The sequence below is a fragment of the Ovis canadensis genome, chromosome 3, assembly GCF_042477335.2.
Source record: "Ovis canadensis isolate MfBH-ARS-UI-01 breed Bighorn chromosome 3, ARS-UI_OviCan_v2, whole genome shotgun sequence".
NCBI classification, from domain to species: Eukaryota; Metazoa; Chordata; class Mammalia; order Artiodactyla; family Bovidae; genus Ovis; species Ovis canadensis.
Window position 1 is genome coordinate 36,390,391 of NC_091247.1, and position 24,090 is coordinate 36,414,480.

At 45.1% G+C, this 24,090-nt stretch overlaps 1 protein-coding gene across 1 annotated transcript in view; it reads right to left on the reverse strand.

Moving 5' to 3' along the window:
• ALK (ALK receptor tyrosine kinase) overlaps window positions 1–24,090 on the reverse strand; it is a 742,529-nt gene that overhangs the window by 317,257 nt on the left and 401,182 nt on the right. The window contains exon 4 of the mRNA XM_069582903.1: window positions 13,579–13,780. Coding sequence (XP_069439004.1) covers window positions 13,579–13,780 — 202 coding nt within the window. The remainder of the gene's footprint in view (window positions 1–13,578; window positions 13,781–24,090) is intronic.

Here is a 24,090-nt window from a genome sequence, read left to right on the forward strand (position 1 = left end):
TCAAACTCAGTTTGTCAATCAAGTTCCCAAATCTGAGCTCTTAAAAGATCTCACCTAGTTCAAGCCTTCCCTAGAGGGATGGAGAGTAAGACAGGGCTGGTGGTGGGTTACAGGGTTCCCCAGTTCCTTTTTGTGAAGTCCAGCCACAGAGAATGAGTCAGAATAGTCAGGAGGCTGTCCTTCTGGCACTAACCCCAGACCCGTTTTAAATAACGCATCTAAATGTTAATGCACACTTAAGACAACAGTGCAGCTCATACTCTTTCCAAATTGATTCATTTTGCAGTGAGCCTGATGCAATTTACTCAGTATAAAAATGTCTCTGGCAATTAGGGGAACAAAGGGGCAAAGCTGGCAGACCACAAGGATGACAAACAAAGTAGGACGACATGAAAGCTGGGGCCGGAATTAAATTTCTTTTTGAATCAGACATTTTTGGGAATGTCAATAGTAAACAAAAGCATTCTTTTCAAGAGAAACATGAGGATTCTCCATTGGCAAAAACCAATGCAAATAGTCTGAGACGTGATTTTGATGGACTGCTCCGAAGCCTCCCTGATTCCTAATGGTGTCAACTTCAGTGTACCTGGGCTTCAAACAGCAGATGCAGAAAGTGGAAGAGAGAGCCAAGTTTCCCCTACAGTGGTGGGTGGGGTTTTCCAGATCACTGAAGAATAGGTCCCTGACCCCTTCACTGGCCACATTGGAAGGATGTAGCTCTGAAATATATGCTACAGAAGAAAGTAAAATTGTTTAGCCTGGGGAGAAAAAAGTTAAAAAGAAACATGGAAACTATCCTCAAATGAAAAACTGCTATGTAAGGAGAAATTAGGCTTGTTCTGTTCAATTTTAGAGGAGAAAAAGAGGACTGGCAAGATAATGGTGAAACGAGATGGGACTAAGAGATATTGTCTACTCAAATGATCCTAGGTGCCTTGTATACATTATCATAGTACTACTTCATAGGGAAATTGTGGTATTAAATGTAATTGTATGCCTTGGTGCTAAGACCATGGTGAGCACTCAGTATAGCTATCATTGTTAAAAGCAATAGTCCTCAAAGATCCCACAAGGTAGGTATTACTATTCTCATTTTATGGATGAGACACCAGATGTTTGAAGAAATTAAATAATTTTTTAGAGACACTCAGTAACTTTATAAGGTTACAAATCCAGTGAATGGGCCGTTAATAAGTTGTTCCGAGCAGCTTTAGCTGCCCCACGGTGGGGTGGTCTGCTGGGCTGTGATGAGTGTTCTACTGCTTGGAGCAAGGTGAGGTGAAGTAGAGGAGCTTAGGAGAGGCTCTTGCTTTGGTTTGGACTAGTAAAGGGGTTGAATTCAATAATTTTAAGGTTCTTTAATGCTTGATAATTCTATGACTGAAATATTTTCCAAGTTCTGCTGGCTGGCTAGCCCATGCCTTTAACTCATCTTAGCATAAATGGCTCAGTGGGAATGTGAACTTGGAGAGGCAGCCAGAGAAGAAGGCCAAGGACCCAAGGACCATGCACACACACGGAAATCCAGGAGTTTTTATTCCTATCTGAATTCTGACTTTGTCCACCACCAAATTTCCTGGCTCACATTCCATACACAATGAATCTGCTGGCACTGGCTCCCCAAACTTCAGAGGCCAGTGAGACAATTTAGACAAGGTAACAGAAGGTTAATCAAGAAAGATAAGAGCCAAGGGGGGATTTTTAGAAATGGAAGTCATCTAGGTCTATTGCGAGGATGACCCCAAAGAGCATCAAGACACTCCCTAGGGAAAGTGACCAGGGTGGAAAACTCCAGACAGATAAATCTCTCTGAGGCCTGCAGGTAGATGTGCAACAGAATAATAAGCAAAATTTCATGCAGTCAGGGAGGAATGGTAGTCCTGGGAGAGAAAAACAAGATAAATGGAGGGAATATTCAAGGAACACTGAAGAGCATGCAGCTGGAATTCATCCTAGCTTATGCGAAAAGATAAAAAACTCAACAGGAGCCAGTGTGCTTAAGTAGGGATGTAAAGACTAGTAGTATACTAAGGAAAGGGAGAAAGTGGAGGGAAAGTGCCAAGTAGAAGCCTCTTGTGGAAGATGAGGAAACATATAGAAAGAATATGTAGGAAATTACTTAGAAAATTGGAGAGGATAAAAGGATCACAGAGCGGGTAATCAGAAAACATCAGAACCACCTATTTCCAAGGCTGATATATGTCAGCCTTTGTTTAGCAGTGTGGGGTGGTTAGGGCTACAAAGGAAGATGACTCAGGCTGAGGACAGTCAATATATCTGAGGTGGATAGAAGGAAGTAAGTTGCTGTATAAGAACAGGGGTAGAATTTTGGTCAGTAGCTTTCTAGATGCGTTCCTGCCCTCCCCTGCCTACCCTTAAAACCATATTTCAAGTTCTTGAAGAGTTCCTGGCCCAATTACTTTGAGAATTTGCTCCTTTAGTTAGCACTTTTTTTTTTTCTTTCTTTCTTTGCCATGTGGGGTGTGTATGGAGGTGGACAAGAGGGCTTGAAACAACTTGCTTTACTCAGCAGGGTAACTGAACAGTTTGATATAAATGAAGTATGGGTCCAAAGGAATGGGGTGATCCAGGCTTAAGAGAGGTGCAGCCCAGGTGGTTGGTGCCAGGCTAAGGAGCTCAGACTTGATCTTGGGTCAGACATGGTTTCACTGAAGGGTTTGAAGTGGAGGATTAACAGCCTTCAGTTTCCACCTGCCACTTCTCTCCTCAAGCTCTCGATGTGCTTCATTTGGGACTTCCTAATACCCAGGAAGAGTCACTGAGGTTATCATCCTCAGAGGCTTTACGCAGCATTCCACAGAATTAACAGAACACCACAAAATAACAATCTGGCTCTGGCCTCTCCCTCACACTCCTTCAGAGGGACTGGAAACCTGAGTCACGGAGCTGAGCCAAAGATGAACAGCACCGCACACGGCTCTCTCTCCTCGGGGGCCCACTGCTCAGCAGTCCTGCGAGCAAAGCTGCCCTGTGGGGTGGAGGTAGGCTCCAGACCCTCAGGTAACCTGGTGCCCTGGAGGGAACAGTCTCAAGGACCATCCAAGCCACTGGGGACGCTAGTTCTCATGCCTGGGCTCGGCCTGCTCTGCTGCAAGCTGTGGCTTTCCTTCCACGGCCTCCCCTTTCTTGCCACCACAAGACCTACCCATCGGCAGAGGGAAAGCTATCAGTAATTTGAAAGCGGTGAGAACTCTCCTCTTGGAGTTCAGTGATGTAAGAGTCTCTCAGGCATAGACATTGCACCAAATCCCTGAGCAGATTTTGTAAAGCCTTTTAAATGCCAAATCCCATCGTTGATCAGCTCTTAACTAAGGCTCTGAACCATAGGAGAATGCATTTCTATTCTAACAGCAAGGAGTTTAGTTGGACATGTGAGTGTGGAACTACAAACAAAACAAAAAGGGAAACTCAGGAGCAGGCCAGGTAATGAAACACAGGCCTGGAGCAAACGCAGGCGGACCTGGGAGATTATGCAGGTGGTAGCACCCCTGTGGCACCGGTGCACACACCCATCACAGCGTCAGAACTGTCCCTTGTCGTCCAACACCAAACCTCACTCTGAAGCCTTGAAGGCAGGAAGAGCCACCAGAGCCCAACCAGGGCCTGGGACAGAGTGAGAGTTGTAAACATTTGCTGCCACAACGCATGATGGAATGAATGTGTGAATTCTTTGACACCAGTGGTGTATCACCTAATTCCTCCATCTCTTTTTAATATCTCCCTCCCTACTGGGAAACTGTAAGTACTTGGTAGGCACTCCTGAGATGAGAAGTGATTGTTTTTATGCATTTTGACTTCTCTTTGTATACAACATATATTTATCATTATGGGATTTGCCAGGATGCCATTCTGACAAGCCGAGGGGTTTATAGGTATTCACAATTCTCTTATCTTCCTAGTGTTCAATCCATCAAATATCCAGGGCAGAGTGGAAAAACGAAAGCAACCAGCTCAAAAGAGCCCCACTACAAGCCTTGGGCTGTCAAATCTCGAAGGTCAAAGCTGGCAGAAGCCGATGGTCTTTTCATTTATTTTTCTTGACGCTCATCAATGAAGGCAATCGTGAGTAAAAGTTGTACCTGCCAGGAAAGGAATTGTCCTTTGTACTTAGTGGCAACCTTCACAGTTGAGGTGCATTCTGACAGCTGCTTCCTGAACCCCAGGGAGAATCACACATCTATCCCTGGGCGTGGGCAAAGGGTGGGGAGAAGTATTTTTTATCTTTTCACTGATTGGAGACTCTTCTTTGATCTTGGCCTGGACTTTTAGTTTTTAGAGCTTAGGTTTAGGAAGACTTGCATCACAGAACTACCATAAACTGATCTGGTATCTGTTCACCTAACACAGAATATCTTCTGTGTGCTAGATGCTGTGCCAGGCACTGCAAGGAATAGGAAGGTGTACAAACCAAGGATCTAGCTTCAAGGTGTGTGGCCTAGAGCCAGATGACCAAATATCAGATGAGATTTTCCTGCCTGATTGAGAAAAAGTCTTAATTTCCTCAGAGCCCGGCGGGATACAAGGGTTCAATTGCAAGGCTTCCTTGGGGGAAATAACATGAGATAAAAAAATGATGCAGAAGATCTGTGTTCCCCCCTGTGTGTTACCCACGACTATGGGCAAATCACTGAACCTCTTTGAGATTCCATTTACTTATCTGTAAAATGAGGCTAACAACATATTAGGCATAAATTGTAGTGAAGATACAATGAGTCGGTGGATGTTGATGTACTTGGTACCCTCAACATACACAGTGCAGATATTTACTGTGAATATTGACAACATAGTGTCTACCTCCTAAGAACACAAAGGAGTGCCATGGTCCTGCTGTTAATCTGAAAATGAGATGAGAGTCAACATATGACATGGTGAAGAACAAGAGGCATGGTGGATAGTGTGTGGATAGTGGATGGATGGATGGATAAACGCATGAAAGGATGCATGGGATGGAGATCCCCTCTGACTCTAAAAGGTCAGGCTTTCTCCAGTCCACTGTGTACTCTTCTCAGTCTCCATGGCCTTGAACACTGCAGTCCTTTTGGAGAAAGAATAACAGATGTGTCCTGAGAAGACCCAGCAGAGGAGACCAGAGCCATCCATGTCCTGGGATACACGGTTTTCCCAGCTTGTGGGAGCACAGCAGGCAGGATCAGGCCAGGCCTAGACCGCCTTGTCACTAGCATGTCTCCCCATAGGGGGGTGAAAAATGACTCTCCACCCTGCACACAAGTCCATCTCACCTCTCCAAGCTTTCTTTTTTTATTTTTTCCTTCAGTTCAGTTCAGTTCAGTTCAGCCGCTCAGTCGTGTCTGACTCTTTGCAACCCCATGAACTGCAGCACGCCAAGCCTCCCTGTCCATCACCAACTCCTGGAGTTCACTCAGACTCATGTCCATCGAGTCAGTGATGCCATCCAGCCATCTCATCCTCTGTCGTCCCCTTCTCCTCCTGCCCCCAATCCCTCCCAGCATCAGAGTCTTTTCCAATGAGTCAACTCTTCGCATGAGGTGGCCAAAGTACTGGAGTTTCATTCCCTCTAATGATACTTCAGTATCATTCCCTCTAAAGAAATCCCAGGGCTGATCTCCTTCAGAATGGACTGGTTGGATCTCCTTGCCGTCCAGAGGACTCTCAAGAGTCTTCTCCAACTGTAGAAAGCCACCTGTCTTGTGATGATGCAAGTCAAGCTGAGATGCTAGCTGTCATTACTAATTCTTGATGCACATCAGAATCCCAGCGGCACTCTTTAAAAATACTTATGCTCATGCCCCTTCCCAAGACTAGTAAAATCAGAATCAGTTGGGATAGCCTTTAGCCATATGGACTTTGTAAACTGTGTAGTTCTGATTTGTACCCCCAAATCTTGAGACCTACCATTTCAATGGCTTAAGGTCCATATGCTGGAGAAGACTAGCATTTTAGTCGTTGCTTCCATATTACTGCTCAGAGGGGTGAGAAATACGATAAATCCAGGCATAGCCAGCGGGACTGGTACTTTGGGGGTACCACCTAGGTCATTCCGAGTGGTATGAAATTGATAAACTTGGCCCTTCTCACAACCACTCTCCTCAAATGCTGAGCAGTCTGGAGGAAGGCTGGCTACCTTTATAGGAACAATTGGTAGGGGATGAGGGGAACACCCCCTCCACATCACTTAATTTTACTTCACAACCACCCTATGAAGTGGTTTAGTTATTACCATTATACGGAGGGGAAAGCTGAGGCTCCAGAGACGAGCCTAAGAGCACACTGCATGTGTGTGTTGGGGGAAGGGGTGCCTCCCCGCTCGCCTAGGACTGGAGTCTCATGACTGCCTCTGCTAGAGAGTCACCAGCTGCACGACTGTTCCTGTGACATGGTGACAGGGCTGAGTGTGAGTTTTAAGGCTTTTAAAAATTATCTTTAAAGCCTTTGAATGGCTCTCTCTTTTTAGTGTAAATCACCCGGACATTAAAGCCCTTATTGTATATTTATTAGTGTGCTATTCAGACCAAGGGGGAAAAGAGAGACTGACACTACGAATGACTTTGAAAGTGAGAAGAACCGGGGCCTGAAATTAAATCATTGTGACAGTGCCACTCGAGGGCATCAATTTCAATAAATGATCACCTTTTTTTCACTCCTGATCCCGTTTGTCATGCGGGCAGGATGCGAGGAGAACTTTGCCCGGGATGCTGAGTACCACGGGCCTCTAATTCCTTCATGCTGGCCAGGCCTGCCACAGTGCCCTGAACCAACTGAAGGCACACCCAGCACAGCTGGGCAGAGGCAGTCGGGCATCCTTTCAGAAGCAAATGCCCTGTGTCATCTTTCCACACTGCGCTCCCCTGCTCCTGCCCCTCACTCAGCCTTCTGAGACCATCCAGTCTATTTACAGGGAAATCCAAGTTTCTGTACAAAAGTGGTGAAAGGTCTCTGTGGGTCAGTAGTAGGTAACTGACCCGTGTGCCAGACTGGTGGGCCCATGAAGCAGACTCTACCATTTCCTGCACCCCTGTCCTGACTGGCAACCTGAGGCAGGGGCGCTTGCATTGCACGATGGAGGAAGGGGTGGCAGCCGGTGAAATCTCCACTTCAGGAGGGAGGAAGCTGAGGCCGGGAAGGCTGTGGTGGTTCTATTACTGCACTGCAAACTAGCAGTGCAGCTAGGACTGACAGTACACCTCCTGATGCCCAGGAATCAATATTGCTTTGGGTTAAATTCCTTTGGCAGGTCTCCCATTAGGATTGTTTTTGGTTTTAAAGCTGGGATCCTTAGTCAGAACCGATCAGTTTAAATAAACATGGCAGCCGTGTGGGTACCCAGCACAGATGTGAGTTCTTCTTCAACTGAGAGAGGAGTGCAGATTTTAATCTCAGGGCAATGAGGTTGAGGACATCTTGATTGAGATTTTTCTGTTTAGCTGGGAAGCAGACAAATGGAAGCACTGGAGGATGGGGCTTTGGGGTCCAACATGGGCGTGGGTCCTGGCTTTGCCAGGAGCCTGCACTTTGACCTTTATCACACCTCATCAGGCACTGAGCCTGACAGACAAAGGGACAGATGGAACTCAAGTCTCCTCTGAGTGTAGGGGCTAAGCTCCCACAGATAGGTGAAGTTCTGTGCTGTGGAGAATCTTATTTCTCTGCTATTCTCTGGAATGAGTCTCATTTGTGTTGTGAAAAGGCCCTGACAGCTTATCTTGGCTCAAGCCCGGGTATCACCAAATCCTTTAAGTTTAAAACATCTTTTCAAGTATTAGTAATTCAAACGATTGGCAACTTCTATCCCCCCAGGCCCAGTTCTTCCCTCCACACACTGTAGTTTTGGTCACACATAAGAAAGTCCCCAGATACCCAGGGCTGCAGGAGAAAGCTGTGTGTGCCAAGAGGAAGGCAGGCTTGTGATGAATGTCGTGGAAGCAGTCTTGGAGAGTCTCTCTTACAGTCCGAGACACCATCAACCCTTAGGCTTGTGTTCTTGAGTCCAAGAAGCTGCTGATTTTACATTGCCAATTGCTGCTGGACAGACTGCTCTTCCTAAAACAGCTTTCAGTTGAAAGGCAGGGGAGCGCAGAAGAAGGAGCTGAGATGCCTGTGCTGACTTTCCTGGACAGTGATCTTAGCTCAGACTCTTACAATTTCTGGGGCCTAATTTAAAAACATCTGCATAAGCATCTGCTGTTGCTGTTTAACTTGTGTCTTCCTTACTGAACTGGATGCTTCTTGAAAGAAAGCCTTTGCCATCTCCAGCTGTGTATTCCCAGCACCGATGACGCAGGTGGCACTCCATCCATTGTGGTTACATGAATTATAAACTGAGAAGGATCTTACTAGTAGCATGTATTAAGTATCTACTGCAGTTGGGCACAGTGTGTGCCATCTTCCTCATGCCATTTCAGTTGGTTGTTGTTCAGTTGCTCAGTCACGTCTGACTCTATGCAACCCTGTGGACTGCAGCATGCCAGTCTCCTCTGTCCTTCACTACCTCCCAGAGTTTGCTCAAACTCACATCCATTGAGTCAGTAACACCATCCAACCACCTCATCCTCTGCTGCTCCCTTCTCTTTTTGCCTTCCATCTTTCCCAGCATCAGGGTCTTTTCCAGTGAGTTGGTTCTTTGCATCAGGTGGCCAAAATACTGGAGCATTTCATAGTACACCATGTTAAATAGGTATTGCTACTGCTACTGCTAAGTTGCTTCAGTCGTGTCCGACTCTGTACTACCCCATAGATGGCAGCCCACCAGGCTCCCCTGTCCCTGGGATTCTCCAGGCAAGAACACTGGAGTGTGTTGCCATTTCCTTCTCCAATGCATGAAAGTGAAAAGTGAAAGTGAAGTCACTGAGTCGTGTCCAACTCTCAGCGACCCCATGGACTGCAGCCCACCAGGCTCCTCCATCCATGGGATTTTCCAGGCAAGAGTACTGGAGTGGGGTGCCATTTATATTCGTTCAATTCACAGAACTTTGTGGCCTCTAATTTCCAGTTAGCATGTCCTCTGCCTGCTAGATTCTGCAGTCAGCGGGGCTGGGCAGTTTGACAGCCCATTTCTCTGCTTCCTTGAGTCTGTGGCCTTTCTGGCTGAGAAGATGAGCAGATGAGCAGGCCAGGCATTCATTGCTGGCTGTCCCCTGGGACACTCCGGGCAAAGCCTGACTGCCTTGGCAGACTCAGGCATTCTCGCCCTGTGAATCGTTTAGATCTCATGCACTCTGCTGCTGCTGCTGCTGCTTTTCAGGCGACCGGGAGGGGAGCATCTGCTGGGATTCCCCAACTGCCGCCCCTGCTTCCTGCGCCTCCTCGCAGGGTGCCGCCCTGCTGGTGTTGCACTGAGTGGTCTCCCAGGGACTTGCTGGCCTCTGACTTGTTATTTCTCTGAGTCAGGCTCTCCTGAGTCAACAGTATTATGACAACTTCCTCCCTTGTTACTACAAATGCTGACTGTTGTTTTCCCAGCAGCAGTCCCCAAACCACCGTGTTCTGTTCTGAGAGGAAGCCAGCCTTATCCATAGTCATCACTGTCATCACCACCACAATTTCACCATGTCCCCCTCACTGCACTGATCACTGGACTCCTGGGGTCATCTCTGACATTAAAGGGAAAAAGCTTCCAGCAAGGCAAACTGCCAAGGATCTCAAAATCAAAAGATTCTTGAGAGTGGCACTGACCTCATAATCAGAAAACAGATGAGTTGCAATCCTGTGTGATCCCAAATTGTAAACAGAGCGGAGTAGATCAGGGTATTAAGTAAATGGCATCCTGATCAGAGTGTGCAAAACCCTTCACATCCTTAACTGCACTGACCCCACATGACTGTGTGAGAAGGGCAGCACCATCATTCCCACTTTACAGATGGTAAATCTGAGGCTTAGCTAGGGATGGAATGTGCCTGAACTCATAGAGCTCATTCATGAAATATCCTTTCACAAACCATCAAGGTTGAAGATAGTAACACAGTACCTGTGTTGTTGAGTATTAAATAAGAAAACACATTTAAAATGCATAGCAGTGACTGGCATAATTAGTGCATAATAACTGATACATATGTGACAGGAAGCAAGTCCTTTACCCCTCCTGGCCTCAGTTCCCAATACTTGTGAACTGACATGGTGGGACCAGGTAAATTCCAGTGTTCCTCCCCACTCTAAAATGCTCCATTTCAGTGGTCTCAATGGGACAGTTTAGCCCCCCAGGAGACATCTGGCAATGTCTGGAGACATTTTTGTTGTCATAACCTGGGGAGCTGCTACTGGCATCTAGTGGGTACAGGCCTGGGAAGGCAGGGGACATACTGAGGACAGTGCCCACAAGAAGAACTGTCTGGCCCCAGATGTCAATAGTATCAAGACTGAGCAAACCAGATCCAGCTGGACATGAACAGCTAGAGCTCTCTGAATTGCTGGAAAGGGCCTGTGGCCTGCAGCTTGCCAGGGTGTCCAGGGCAGCACCCTTACCACGCTGATCTCGTCAATGTGGGGTGAGGGGGAAGGGGGGCTGGCTCAGGCGTCTTTAATTTAAACTGACATCACTCTTGCTCATCATCAAACTCCAAAATGACTCTGCCACGACTAGGAGAGAACAGTGCAGCACAAGACTCATGGAGCCCGGCCGGACGCACAGCCCCTAGGACACAGGGGCAGCCCTACCAGAGCCAGGGTCAGTGGGCTTGCCCATCACCCCTGCAGCCCTTCCCCTGCCTCAGCTCCTTCCCTCCAAGGGGCAGACTACTGCCAGTGATCAAAGAGTCATGCTTTGGCCTGTGGAATGAACACAGAAATGGCAGCCAGGGCAGCCTCGGGGGAGTGTCACAGCCTCCTGCACTGTGCAGTATTGGTCTCCGTGTTCTCACCACATATGGAGGGAAGGTCACCATCACACGCTCCCTGGATCTTCAAAGAAGCGGCTGCTGCTGCTAAGTCACTTCAGTCGTGTCCGACTCTGTGCGACCCCATAGACGGCAGCCCACCAGGCTCCCTGTCACTGGGATTCTCCAGGCAAGAACACTGGAGTGGGTTGCCATTTCCTTCTCCAATGCATGAAAGTGAAAAGTGAAAGTGAAGTCACTCTCAGTCATGTCCAACTCCTCGCAACCCCATGGACTGCAGCCTACCAGGCTCCTCCGTCCATGGGATTTTCCAGGCAAGAGTACTGGAGTGGGTTGCCATTGCCCTCTCTGTCAAAGAAGCTAGCTTATCTCTTTGCACAAAGTTCCTTCACCTTCCATTTCTTCTTTCCCAAACTCATAGGTTTTCCCTGAATTCCTGCCAAGAGGCTATGGGTTTCCCAGAAAGAGGAGAAATGACCCAGAAAGACCCCAAATGAAGAAAGGGGAGACCTGGGGTCTCATTTAGGTTACTATAAATAGGCTCCCTATCTCCTCTCTGCCTCAGTTTTCCTATCTGTTAAATGAGCAGAGACATTACTTTGCCAACAAAGATCTGTCTAGTCAAAGCTATGTTTTTTCCTGTAGTCATGTATGGATGTGAGAGTTGGACTATAAAGAAAGCTGAGCGCCGAAGAATTGATGCTTTTGAACTGTGGTGTTGGAGAAGACTCTTGAGAGTCCCTTGGAAAGCAAGATCCAAACAGTCCATCCTAAAGGAAATCAGCCCTGAATATTCATTGGAAGGACTGAAGCTGAAGCTGAAACTCCAATATTACGGCCACCTGATGCAAAGAGCTGACTCATTTGAAAAGACCCTGATGCTGGGAAAGATTGAAGGCAGCAGGAGAAGAGGGTGACAGAAGATGAGATGGTTGGATGGCATCACCGACTCAATGGACATGAGTTTGAGTAAACTCCGGGAGTTGGTGATGGACAGGGAGGCCTGGCATGCTGCAGTCCATGGGGTTTCAAAAAGTCAGACATGACTGAGCGACTGAACTGAAATGGGACTTCAGATGATAGTTATGAGCATAGAAAGATAAAGAGGGGACGACTCTTTGTAAGCGCCCACAGCGAGTCACACCAAGGAGCAATCATCTTCCTGAGGATGCTGGACAGGGACCAGGCCCTGCTACTTAGGAAGCGCTGAAGTCCTGCGGCCCTTGTCCCCTTGCATGCATGCATGTTCTCAGCTGGCATTTCAGGGAGACCCCAAACTCCACGTTCCCCTGCGACATCAGTGAGTCCCTCTACCTGCTCCGCACTCCTCCAGCACTTTAACAGATTGACAGCCTGAAGTCCCAGCAGCGCCAGGCAGCATTCTCTCGACTCTGCCAGGCTTGGTGGGGTAGGAATGGTGAGCAGAAAGCAAAATAAGCAGCTCATGGGACTGAGGAAACACATACAGGATGGCACTGCAGCCGGGGCCACCACCAGCCCCACTCATGGATGGGAGACTTTGCCATCTGGTATTCTCACAAGAAAGGGAGACCATGATGGAGGAAGGCATGCCCATGGCTCACCTCCTAGCACCTGGCATTCCTGATTTCTTGTGAACTCTGCAAGAAACACTTGGTGGCTGGGCCCATCCCAGCCAGGCCAACGAGACATTTCTGAGGCAAGAAGACGTATGCGAGTTTCAATATGAGTAGAACATCCTTTCTGAAGCCAAGATTTCATTCTTGCTGGGACAGTAGTAGCAGTTCTTTGAAACACAAATAAATACAGATGGGCCAGTAGCAGGGGGAGCAGGGTGAAGTCTTTCAAGAAATGAGTAAGAGGCGGTATAGTTTTATCGGAATGGTGGTAGGTATGCTCTCCCCACTGACCCAGCACAGCATGGAGCTTGAGATGGGAAACATCACTGTTCAGTTGGAGCCTCTCTGAAGGATATTTTCTTAGAGGGAAGTTAAGCCCTGTAAGCTTAGCTAGAAATGTGAGGTCTACTGGCACACATGCCTCTCTCACTCTTGTTGATTATCAAAGCAGGGACCCCTCAAAACTGAGGTCTTCTGGAATGAGAAGAAAGGCAAGTGCGGAGATTCCCTTGTTCAAGTTTGCTTCCCAGAGTCACTGCTTCTAGAGGCCTGACAGATCACTGAGGAAGCAAGTGAGTATGTCCAGGAAGCTTAAGTTCAATGACAAGGGTACTGGGTATGACATCAATGCTGTGAAGCCTTTCTAGAATAAATCTTGCTCCTCTCCTCAATTGGCACCGTGTGGCAGCCCTGATCTCTTCCACTGTGGGGTCCCGTACTGCTATGGGACTGCTCAGATAGCCACAACAGTTTGCTCTTTCCCTTCCTGCCAAAGTTCCTCTGGTAAAAACCAGTTTCCAGCATATTAAATTACTTTCATTTTGGCCTTTTAACACTCCCCTTGGCTGTTTTCTTCTTGGCTCCATCTGGACTTTGGGAAACGAATATCTTTAATACCCACTCATTAAATGTCCACTCTGCCAGCTGGTCCTCTGGCCTCTGGAAGGACCGCCAGCCTGGGCAGCCAGAGGACCCCACAGATCAGTGCCTGAGATACCACTCAGGGAATATTAGCAGTAATGGCTCAATCTGGACCCTACCCATTAAAGGACGATTGTGAGTTTTAAGTAGATGTCATAGAGTCTGGAAATTTGTAGCCAAAACCACATCTCCGTTCACATACTGGATTTGGGACACGGGGAAGGACTCACCCATGCTTTCCAGGAGTGGGTGCCAGGAGGATCTCTCTTCCAGCCTCGTTGTGGGGCAGCAGTTGAGCGACGTACCTGCCCGACGGCTGCAGGTGCCGATGCACCGAGACGGCCAGCCGGCAGTGCTCACTGCTGCTCCTCATCCATGGGCTCAGGATCGTGTGCTTGGAGTTTGCCGAGGTGTTGAGGAGGAGGAAGGCGCCTGCCAAGAGACATGGAGAATGAGTCTGCAGTGTGTCCGGATGAGAGGACCAGCGTCAGATCTGTGGTGGGATTAGAGAGACCAACGGCATTAGAGTCAGCGATGCTGGAAGTCTTCCTCCAGCCCCTCACCATCTTCACACAGCCAATCTCTTCCCCGCTCTCTTAGGCTGTTTCTATAAAAAGTAGAGCCTGAGGCAAAGATGGTGATCCGGGGCTTATCGTTAGGCAGACCGAGCTTCTCACCTCAGCTTCCCTAGGCACTAGTTCTCTACCTTTGAGTCTCAGGTTTTCATCTGTAACACGGGCAGCCTAAGAGAGTCGCTCACTCCATGTATGACCCCAGAGTGGAGCTAGGACATCAGTTACACCTCATAAACCTCCAGGTGTGGGATCCCCTAACCTCACAAACCAGAACACTCTGGGGCATCTCAGGCCACCCAGTGGGTCACAGTTTAAATCTGAGCTGACCTGAGTTCTCCATATGACACTCAAGCCAACTTCAGACCCAACTGATATCTGTTGGACAATTCAGAGTTTCTGAGGAATGTATGGGTTGGCTCCAGGCTCTCAAATAGTTATGACCAGTTCAAGATTTTCTTTGTGTGGCTTATTTTGGTCACTTATTTTGTAGCTAAGATCATGGCTATAACTCCTTTGCTTATTAGCTACATGATCTAGAGCGAAGCATTAACTTTTTCTTGTTTCAGTTTCCTCATGTATAAAAATGGCGTGGGAAGGGTTGGCCAAACTCAACAATTTCTTAAGACACATTTCAACCCCTTTGTCTATGAATCATGTGAATCTGCAACTATTTTCCACAAAGTGAAGTCGCTCAGTCGTGTCCGACTCTTTGCGACCCCATGGACTGTAGCCTGCCAGGCTCCTCTGTCCATGGGATTTTCCAGTCAATAGTCCTGGAGTGGATTGCCATTTCCTTCTCCAGGGGATCTTCCCAACCTAGGGATCGACCCCAGATCTCCCACATTGTAGACAGACGCTTTGGCAATCCACTCCAGGACTATTGCCTGGAAAATCCCATGGACAGAGGAGCCTGGTAGGCTATAGCCCATGGGGTCACAAAGAGTCTGGTAGGCTACAGCCCATGGGGTCACAAAGAGTCGGACACAACTGAGTGACTTTACCTTACCTTACCTTACCGTCTGAGCTATCAGCGAACTCCTTTCTCCACAAAGAGAGCCCTACAAATCCATCCTGGTGCCATGTCTGTGGCAGAGTTTCCCTCTGGGGCAAGCCAACCGTAATACCAGCAGCACAGGCCAAGTGACCTGCACAAAACCTGTATTTATGGGGATTACTGTTGGCATAAAACCACAGCATTATTTTACTGTTCCTGGTATTCCTTCTGATGCATTAATATCACTTGCCACACTTCTCCATTGAAGTTTTGGACCATTAGATGTTGCTCCTTTTGCAGTGAAAGCCTGTCTCCTAACATCCTTGATTTCTCCTGTGGGAACCAGCTAACGAGTGTTCAGCTTCTTTAACCACTCCCAGCACATAGAATTAGTCTCCTTTGCAGATAACCCAATTTATCGAGTAGGCAAAGGAACCGTACTTTTCATTGATAAAGAATGATATGGAGGAAAGAAGGGGATTTATACCAGAAGCTAAGTATTTCCAAGGACACATATTGTGTCAGGAATTTGGAGAGTTGTTATATTCTGGAAGTAGGTAAATATGACTTCTAGTTACAATCAGGATGAAGTCAGCACAAGACTGTTTCTGAACTGAATCAGGGACATGGGTCAGTACTGGAAACTAAACCCTCTGTAATTAGTGGGAAGTTTCAGCATGGTGCACAGGCCTTTGAAAAGTGCTTTCTGACCCTCAGTAAATAATCTGTATTATTATCCTATTTTACCATGGGGAGACATTCTTGTTATGGGCACAGAGGTTAAAAAAAAAAAAAGATAATTAGAATCAAAGACTCAGAATTAGAAAGCACTTTAAGATGATCCAGTGTAATGCCCTTGCTTTTCTAGGGAAGCAGACTGGAGATCCGAAGTGGGAGATAACTTGTATAAAGTCTCAACTTGAAAGTCCAAACCAGATTCCAGGTCTCTGAACTCCTAATCCAAGCTCTTTCCCTTGCATCTTTCTCACTGCCCCACTGTATTCTTTATCCTAAAATGAAATGTAAGCAGGGTGCCTTGTGGCCAAGTTGTATAACACAGGAGCCGAGAAGGATGGGACAGGAGAAAGACAGGCAGATGGACTCTCCACTCCAGAACAAATCCATTTGTTCACTGGCCTCTTTACTCACTCCTTTCTGCCCTCAGATTTCATTTATTAGATGCCTACTTTGAGTAAACATCCAAGCACTGGCTCGGCCCTGGGGACACAGATATGAACCAGACACGGTTCTGGACTTCAAGAAACTCTAGGTCCCATAGGGGTGATGAGACGTCTGCACTAACTTTAATCAAAGGTAGAGGTTATAGAGTCATAAGACACATACAGACAAAGTACTTCGGGAGGCTCCACAAAAAATATTAGGTTCAGTTGGGAAGATTCATAAAGAAGATGATCTTTGAGCTAGGTCTTTAAAGGAGAGACAAACAAAGATATTGGCAGAAATGACTGTGCAAGATTTGAGAGGAAGAGGAGTCAAGGCAGAAATGTAGAAAATGTGTCGTGGCATTTGGATGCAGAGTAGGGCACATGAAGAGAAGGCTGGGAAATAAGGAAGGGTGACGCGTGTGGACCAGACCACAGAGAACATTTCATTCCCAGCTGAAAATGTTCATCTACACTTTGGACAATAGGGAGCCAGAAAAGATTTTTGAGCAGGATAGGGACCTCATCAGAGTGGTGCTTCAGGAAGATTAATCTGGTATGGTGGGTGAGAGGCAGGATCAAAACTGACCCAACCTCAACCTCCACCACCCGTCCACACCAGGCAAGGACAAGACTCAATGCAAATGTGATGTGTTTAGTATGTTATGTTGTAAGCAAAGGTGCTGTGTTAGGGACAACTCCGGAATCTACCGAGGCTTCCAACCATCTATCTGTTCAGAGCAAATGAGAGCTCTGGAAGTACCTCTGGGGCACCACATACTTTGGGGTGCATTCTGAGCTTAGGATGAAGCCACATATGCCACATATAAGGAAGCAACAGTAGTGTGTCTGGGTCTGAGACACTACGCTGGTATTTTTCTTTGGGAAAAAGTTGGATTGAAACCAGCTTTTTGAGCTACTGAGAGAAAGAATGCAGGCAAAATAAAAGAGGTGCTTCCCTTTTTTGTCAGTGAGTACACACTGATGAGTGGGTATTAAAGATATTCGTTTAAACCCTGGGAAACTCGAGCTCCCAATAGGAGCAAATCAAGCTGAAGTTGCTGGGGCTTGGGGCTCATCCTCTCCACTGTCCCTCCCTCCTGGATGTGAAAACACATGTAAATTCTGTCCTTGTGATTCAGTACCTCAATAATGAGACTCTTTCAAAGCTGACTGGAAGATGGATTACTTTTCCAGTTCTAATACGTGAGATGATGTTTATATGAATTTTATTTTGTGCAACTGGACTATCAATAAGGGACTGAGCTTGAAGTATTTTCACTCTCAATAAAACTCTATAGTTGAGAGCTATCTCTTCATCAGCAGCTTTCCTCTACCCCTAAAAAATAAAATAAAAGGAAAAAATACATTTCATAAGCTCCTTGGGATATTGTCAGTATAAATCTTTTAAAGTCAGTGAGAATTTATCTCTCCTCTTCCTCTTTCCCATTTCCTGTTTATTTTGCTCAGAATAACTTGGGGCTATGGGAAGGCTCCTGGGCTCCCTTCTAATTAAGAAGGATGGCCTGGCAGCTCACAGACCTTCTCCCAGAGTGGGCCATAGGGGGTGGAGAAGCAGATCAAAGAGCCCTGCTTACCGGGTGCCACGATCATGGTTTCCTTATTACGGGACTGTGTTGATGTGTTCAGTGATTAAATATGAAATAGTTATTATTTTTACCTCTGGTCACAGGCATAGGGATGTGTCACTCTCATCCAAGCCAGCAGGGCTCAAATTATGAGACAGAAACCAAGGGGCATGAATCTTGAGATCAGACAGACTCTTTTATATTCAGGCTCTATCTCTATTCCATTCTAGGCTTTAGACAAATTGTTTAACCTCTTTAAACCTTAGTTTGCTCAGATTTAATATGGCTAGAGCCTACCTCCTATGGCTGTCATGGAGATTAAACTGAACTGCATGTGTGAAAGTGGCTAGTACAGTGTCTGGCCCTTAGTAGATACGTGATGAATGTTGATTTCCTGCTTTGAGGGGTGTCAATCTGGAGTTCCTTTTATCTATCCCTAAACTTAAAGTCAGAGGACCAAATTTCAGCCCTGGCTCTGCTACTACCAAGGTTTCTTTGTTTGTAAAATGAAAAGGTTGGATAGAATCTCTCTGAGGACCCTTAGGGCTCCAAACTGTCAGTAATTCTATCTGCCTGCCTAGAATATTATTAATCTAAAGGAAACATGTCAAGTCTCCAAGCCCCTAAGTCCTAAAGACTTCTTCTCCTAATTTACCTCTCTGAGGCTTCTAAACCAACAGTTTCAATCAATTGACCAAATATTCTGTGAACTGTGATTCCTGGTTCTGCTTCCTCTCTTCTAATTTACACGAACTTGTTACAGGACTGGTACCACCTCTAAATGTTTCATATTTAACACAATGCATGCCATATGGCAAGCACTCAATGCCTTTAAAAATCAAAGTAATATATACATAAAGCAAGGAGTCAAGTAGTTCAGAGTGGCTCATATAATAATAATAATAAAACTATCCCCAATCATGCTCCTCACACCAAGTCCCAAAAATACTTTTAAGGATTTCTAATGTCTTTGACCAGCTGCTTTCATAATTCTAGATATTATGATCAGAGTGTTATTTGTTGGTGCAACAACTTTAGACTCATTAACGTTGATGGTACAGTAAGAAAAATGATCCTATCCCCCTTCTATTGGGTTGGTCAAAAAGTTCATTTGAGTTTTTCTGCATGATCTTAATAATTCTTTATTTCTTAAATTCGTTTTTACTTTTTTAAAGTTACTTTCCTTTTTAACTCTTCATGGCAAATTTATCATTTGTTCCATCAGCTTTACACAGTATCACCTGACTCTCCTCCCTGGAAGATGACGCCATTAGCCTTCCTGCTCTTCCAGACTTTTTCACATCCACCTCCTAAAGCAGCTGTGTTTTCCTCTATATTGTCAAGGTTGTGGAAGAATGATTAAGTCTTGTGTTTTGCTTACAGGTTGATGCTAAATGTTGAAAATTAATAACAGAGCTTTTTATATTGTAAACTATATACATATTTTCACTGCAGTGAACAAAGTTATATTTATAAATGTCTTTATTGGTCCAGTAATACATACCACTCCACAGAGAATGTTTCTAATATCAAGATGAAATGAATATTCATTCTCTCTCTCTTGGTCTTAACATTGTCACCTGCCAAAATTGTGGCACATTATAATTTGCCTTATATTTGAATCAGGAGTCTCCTGTGCAGTTTGTTTTTCCAGAAATTTCTGATTGGTTTTCTCTTTATTTTCTATCCGCCTTTTGCACTATATCACTAACGCTTCTACAAATTCCTTGAAGAATCTCTCCCTTCTTCTCGAAGACTCTGACTTTCTGTTTTTAATTTATACCAGTTGTTTTCTGGGCCTCCAATACAGCTATTATGGAATTTCTCTTCCATTAGTCCCACCATCCTGGGAAATTTCAAAAACTTCTTTGAGAATCTTTGGCTATCTCCAATATTTTTATTTTGTTTTCACACTTGGTTGATAGATTGTTAGGCTATAGTTTCCAGATCAGAAGTTTTGCTTCAGAAATTTAAAGGTCTAGCTTTAGTGTTGTTGAGCATCTGTGTGACTGAGGTGAAGTCTGAGGCTGGTTTTACTGTAATTTTTTTTATAGTCAACCTGCTTTTTTTTTTTCCCCGCTTTGGAAACCTTCAGGACCTTTCTTTAATACTAAGGTACTTGAATTTTGGTACAATGGATCTAGGAATGGATCTCTATAAAAATTCTGCAGTGACATTTGGTAGGCTCTTTCAATCTGAAAATACATTTCTTTCTTTTATTTCTGGTAAATCTGTTGTATTATTTCTCTGATATTTTCATTGCCCTCTTCTCAGTCTTAAATCTTTCTGAAGACATTTATCTCTCAAGCTAACTTGTTAGCGACTTTATCTTTGTTTTCTCTAGGGTCAGTTTTTTAATGTTGATATTTCTTTTTCATTCTGCTGGGCTATCACATGTAGGGTGGTCCTGGCTCAGCCCCTCATATAGAAACAGGAGAGGCTAGGAGTACTTCTAGAAACTTCTCTACCCATAGTTAGTGCTTGCCCTTCATGTCAGCATTGGCTTGATGGACTGTGGGGAGCCAGCCACCCTGCAGCACCTGCTCCCCAACTCCAGCATCGTGGACTCATCTTCATTCTCTGCATGAGCAATGAACACTCCCAAGAGTAGCCCTGGGTTTCTAGGTCCACTTGAATTTTTTAGAGAAAAGTCTTTGTTTCTCTCCCTTGTGGTTAGGTATCTTACTAATTTTTCATCCGGTAAACTGGGGTTGAAGGGGAGTGACCATATGAGTTAACACACCACAGAGAAATCACATTCTTCCTCCTGACTCTCATCCTTCCTTCCAGAGAATCACTTATCAGTACCCACTGTGGTGCTGCCCAGCAGAGGAAGGCCCCCTCCTCTGCTCCAAAGCGAGCATCTTCTCATCTTATTTCCTCTGTCAACAGCTTCCAGCTCCTCTTTGTGCTCTAGAAGTCACTCATAGATCCCCTCCTGTTCTGTTTGCCATTCAAGGTTTATTCCTCCTTTGAATCTTTTATTATCACTTTAGTGGGATTACAGGAGAGAAGAAGAAAAAAGTGTGCTCAGTCCACCATCCTGAACCAGAAGTCTCTTAATCATATTCTTTGCGTGAGGACATGAATAAACAAATGTATGAATGGACAGATTTCTATCTCAATAAATCACATGATTCTGGCACCACTGGTTGTCTATATTGAAATTAAACTATTAAATCATTATTTCAAGCTATTACTTGATCACAATTCCATTTGTATTAGGTGGGGCTTAAGGAATAGCAGAAGTTTATTGGCTGGAATGTGGACAGAAGAAGTGCAACATGGTGCAAGGTGTAGCATGGGGAATGATGCCGTGCCATCCCCCAGAGTGTGTTCCACAGAACACTAGCCCCACAAGGTGTTAATAGGTATTATGGGAAAGCTCTGGGATCAAGAAAGGTTGAGGATTATTGGGTTAAACAAAAGTAAACAGGCTTTTTCCTTGTGGGACTTCCTAGAAACTTAATACGCCAATAAGAGTTTTGACTCTTTGAGACTGAAACATAAAACAAAGATTTCCGAAACTCCTCAGGGAACAGAATCTTTTGCTATGGTGTATAATGCACCATGGAATATGCTTTGAAAACCCGACTCTATTCCATTTGTGCTCTAGAGACCATTTGCAGAAAGTGAGAAAGGGAAAAAAAAACCATCGTGATAAGAATTAAAGTAGTATAGAAGTGAATAACATATCTCTACCATCTCTTAAATTGTAAAGCTCTGTTTGTATGACTTTCAAACTGTCCTCCCATCAACATCTAAGATTCTTGTGGCAGAATCATGCTTTTGGAAAGGCTCCTCTGGGTTACTACTTTGGTCTCTCTACCTGAGGATACTTAAAAATGCTACATTCTATATCTGACTTTCAGAATGTCAGAGCTAGAAACAGACATGATGGTCACATAGCTAGCCCCTTGCTCTAATGGGGAGAAAGCAAAGAAGCTAAGGACTTGCCCAAGGTCATACAGCAAATCAGTGGTGGATCTGGAACTAACAGCAAGATTTTCAGATCCTGCCCAGTGGAACACTCAGTAGCCACCTGCCCATGTCAGAGGTCTATGATGGTGTTTTGGTCAAATGTTCTATGGCTTGGTCTCCAGCTGTCCCAGACATCACTTTCTTTCTTTTCACTTTCACAATTCTAAGGATCTGGCCCATCTATCTGCCTATCTCAGATCGAAGGAAACAGATTAAAGCCTGGGCAGGGGGCACCCAGACAGATGACGTATCCTCTGGAAATCACTCCTGGGGGCTTAGGGTGGTCCTTCAAGTCTGGGAAGTATTTGAGGGTCTCCTCTGTTCATGTGGTCTTATGAAGTACCAAACCAGATTGGGAACACTGAAAAAGTTCCTTTATTGTTTGTTTTTAAAATTTGAGTTCTGCTACCCTATGTAATCTCAACTCAGGTTTTAGGTTTTAGTTCAGACTTTTGAAATATATAGGAAGGAGTAGTTAGGATTGTCCTTATCGCCATGCCTTGTCTAAAAGTGGGATAACTTAGGAATCTAGACCTAGAGTTCTTGCTAGTTATTTAGCCCAGCTGTTTCACCTTGTAGGTGAGGACATTGAGGCCAGAGGGTTGAAGAGATGTGCCTGGATTCCACAGCAGGCAGCTGAGCTGTGTTAGGCTCCGGCTCCTCCAGTTCCAGACTGGTGCACCCTTACTGTCTCACACTGCTACGGTGTCAAATATTCAGTATAAGCTCCACTACCATCCACCACCAGGAATTAAATGTACTGCTTTACTGCACCTTTATGAGGAAGCACCTGAAGAGTAATGGAACTGATTTTTGAGGTCTAATGACAGAATGAACAAGTGTGTTCATTAAGGGAGGAAAGGGAGGTAGCAGTTGATTTTTCTTAACAGTATTATTAATCTTAACATTATGAATTCAGCTGTAGCCAAAAGTGGTAGTACACTTGCCTATTTGGTGGATTGCTGTAAACTACCTCTCAGGTCCAGGCTAACTGTGGCAAAAGCTGCCTAGAAATGGTAAAATACACTTATGCTTATGTGTGTATACAGTAAGTATATGCATATTTGTGTGTGTATGTGTATACATACTTTATAGTGTGTATATATGTATACATACACACACACACACACACACGTGTGTGTGTATCCTGTATATGTGTGTATGTTCAGGTAGACCCCATTTTAGATCTCTGATCCTGTTATAAAGAACAAATCTTTTGGCAGGGAGAGAGACATACTTTTCTTTGTTTTTGTTTTTTTAACCCATAGGTTTCATTTAAGAAAAAAAGACCAAAAATCTTTATATACTGCCTCTGTGTTCTGGGGAGTCAGCAAAAAAAAGATAATAAAAGGCAAAGCCAATAAATAGAAGGAAATAAGCTGAAGTGCTAAGAAACCTCTTTTCCCTAAGAGCTCATTGTGGTAATCCTCAAGGAAAATAGAACAGCACTTGATCTGATGAGAGGGAGAAAGGAGAAGCCAGATGAAAACTAAACAATTGATTTAATTCAATGAGAAGCAAGAGGCAGGAGAGGTAAAAGTATCTGCTGCTATCGGGGTTGGGAAGGGAGGAGTTAGGGGACAAAGTGCCTTTGGTGTAACAAGATCCACTTTAGATGGAGATAAGCATGAAATCAAGTTTTCCCTTTTCCATGTAGGTTCGTAGCTCTGGAATCAGATTGTTCAATTTCTGCCTTAAGTCCCAGATGTCAGGGTATAAAAATCTTTCATGTTACTTTTTAAAATTTTGCTAAGAGGTATCAGATTTTATCACTTTATTTGTGTAGTTCGTTGAATTTTTTAAAATTAAAAAAATTTTAAAGCAATTTTGGACCCATGTTCTTGTGGGAGTGTAACAGGATCTCAGCCTCTTATAATAATTTCTGACATTCTGTGTGCTGTGGCTCTCAGACACTCCAGTGTTGAGGAAGGAACACAAACCCTGGGCAAATGCTGACAAGGGAAGGGAAGCGAGGGAAGGCCACCAGGTCACCACATGCCACTCTGGGAATGACCCACAGGGCACCAAGAGGCCATCCCACCCAACTCTTTGTCCTTCGGAAGAGGGAGCTCACATGCAGGAAGGTGAAGGAACTGTCTGAAGAGGGTTAGGCAGAGGAAAATGGCTAGGTTGAGCTCTCAAAGGTTCTAGAAAGATCTGGCTTCTTCTAACTGGTCTTCCCACTTTCCACTCACGCTCCCCCCATACATTCTGCAAACAGCAGCCAGAGCCATCTTCTTAAATAGGATTTAGTTGGTCACAGTCCTTTTAAACTCTTCAATAGTGTCCCACTGACAATAGATTAAATTCAAGTTCCTTCCTATGATTTACAAGGAAGGTCAGAGGGGAACCAACCTGTGGCAGATATCATAGGTTGGCTCACTTAGCACCCTCACCAACTTCCTTCTCTCTTTCCTTTCTCTTTTACTGAGACTGGAAG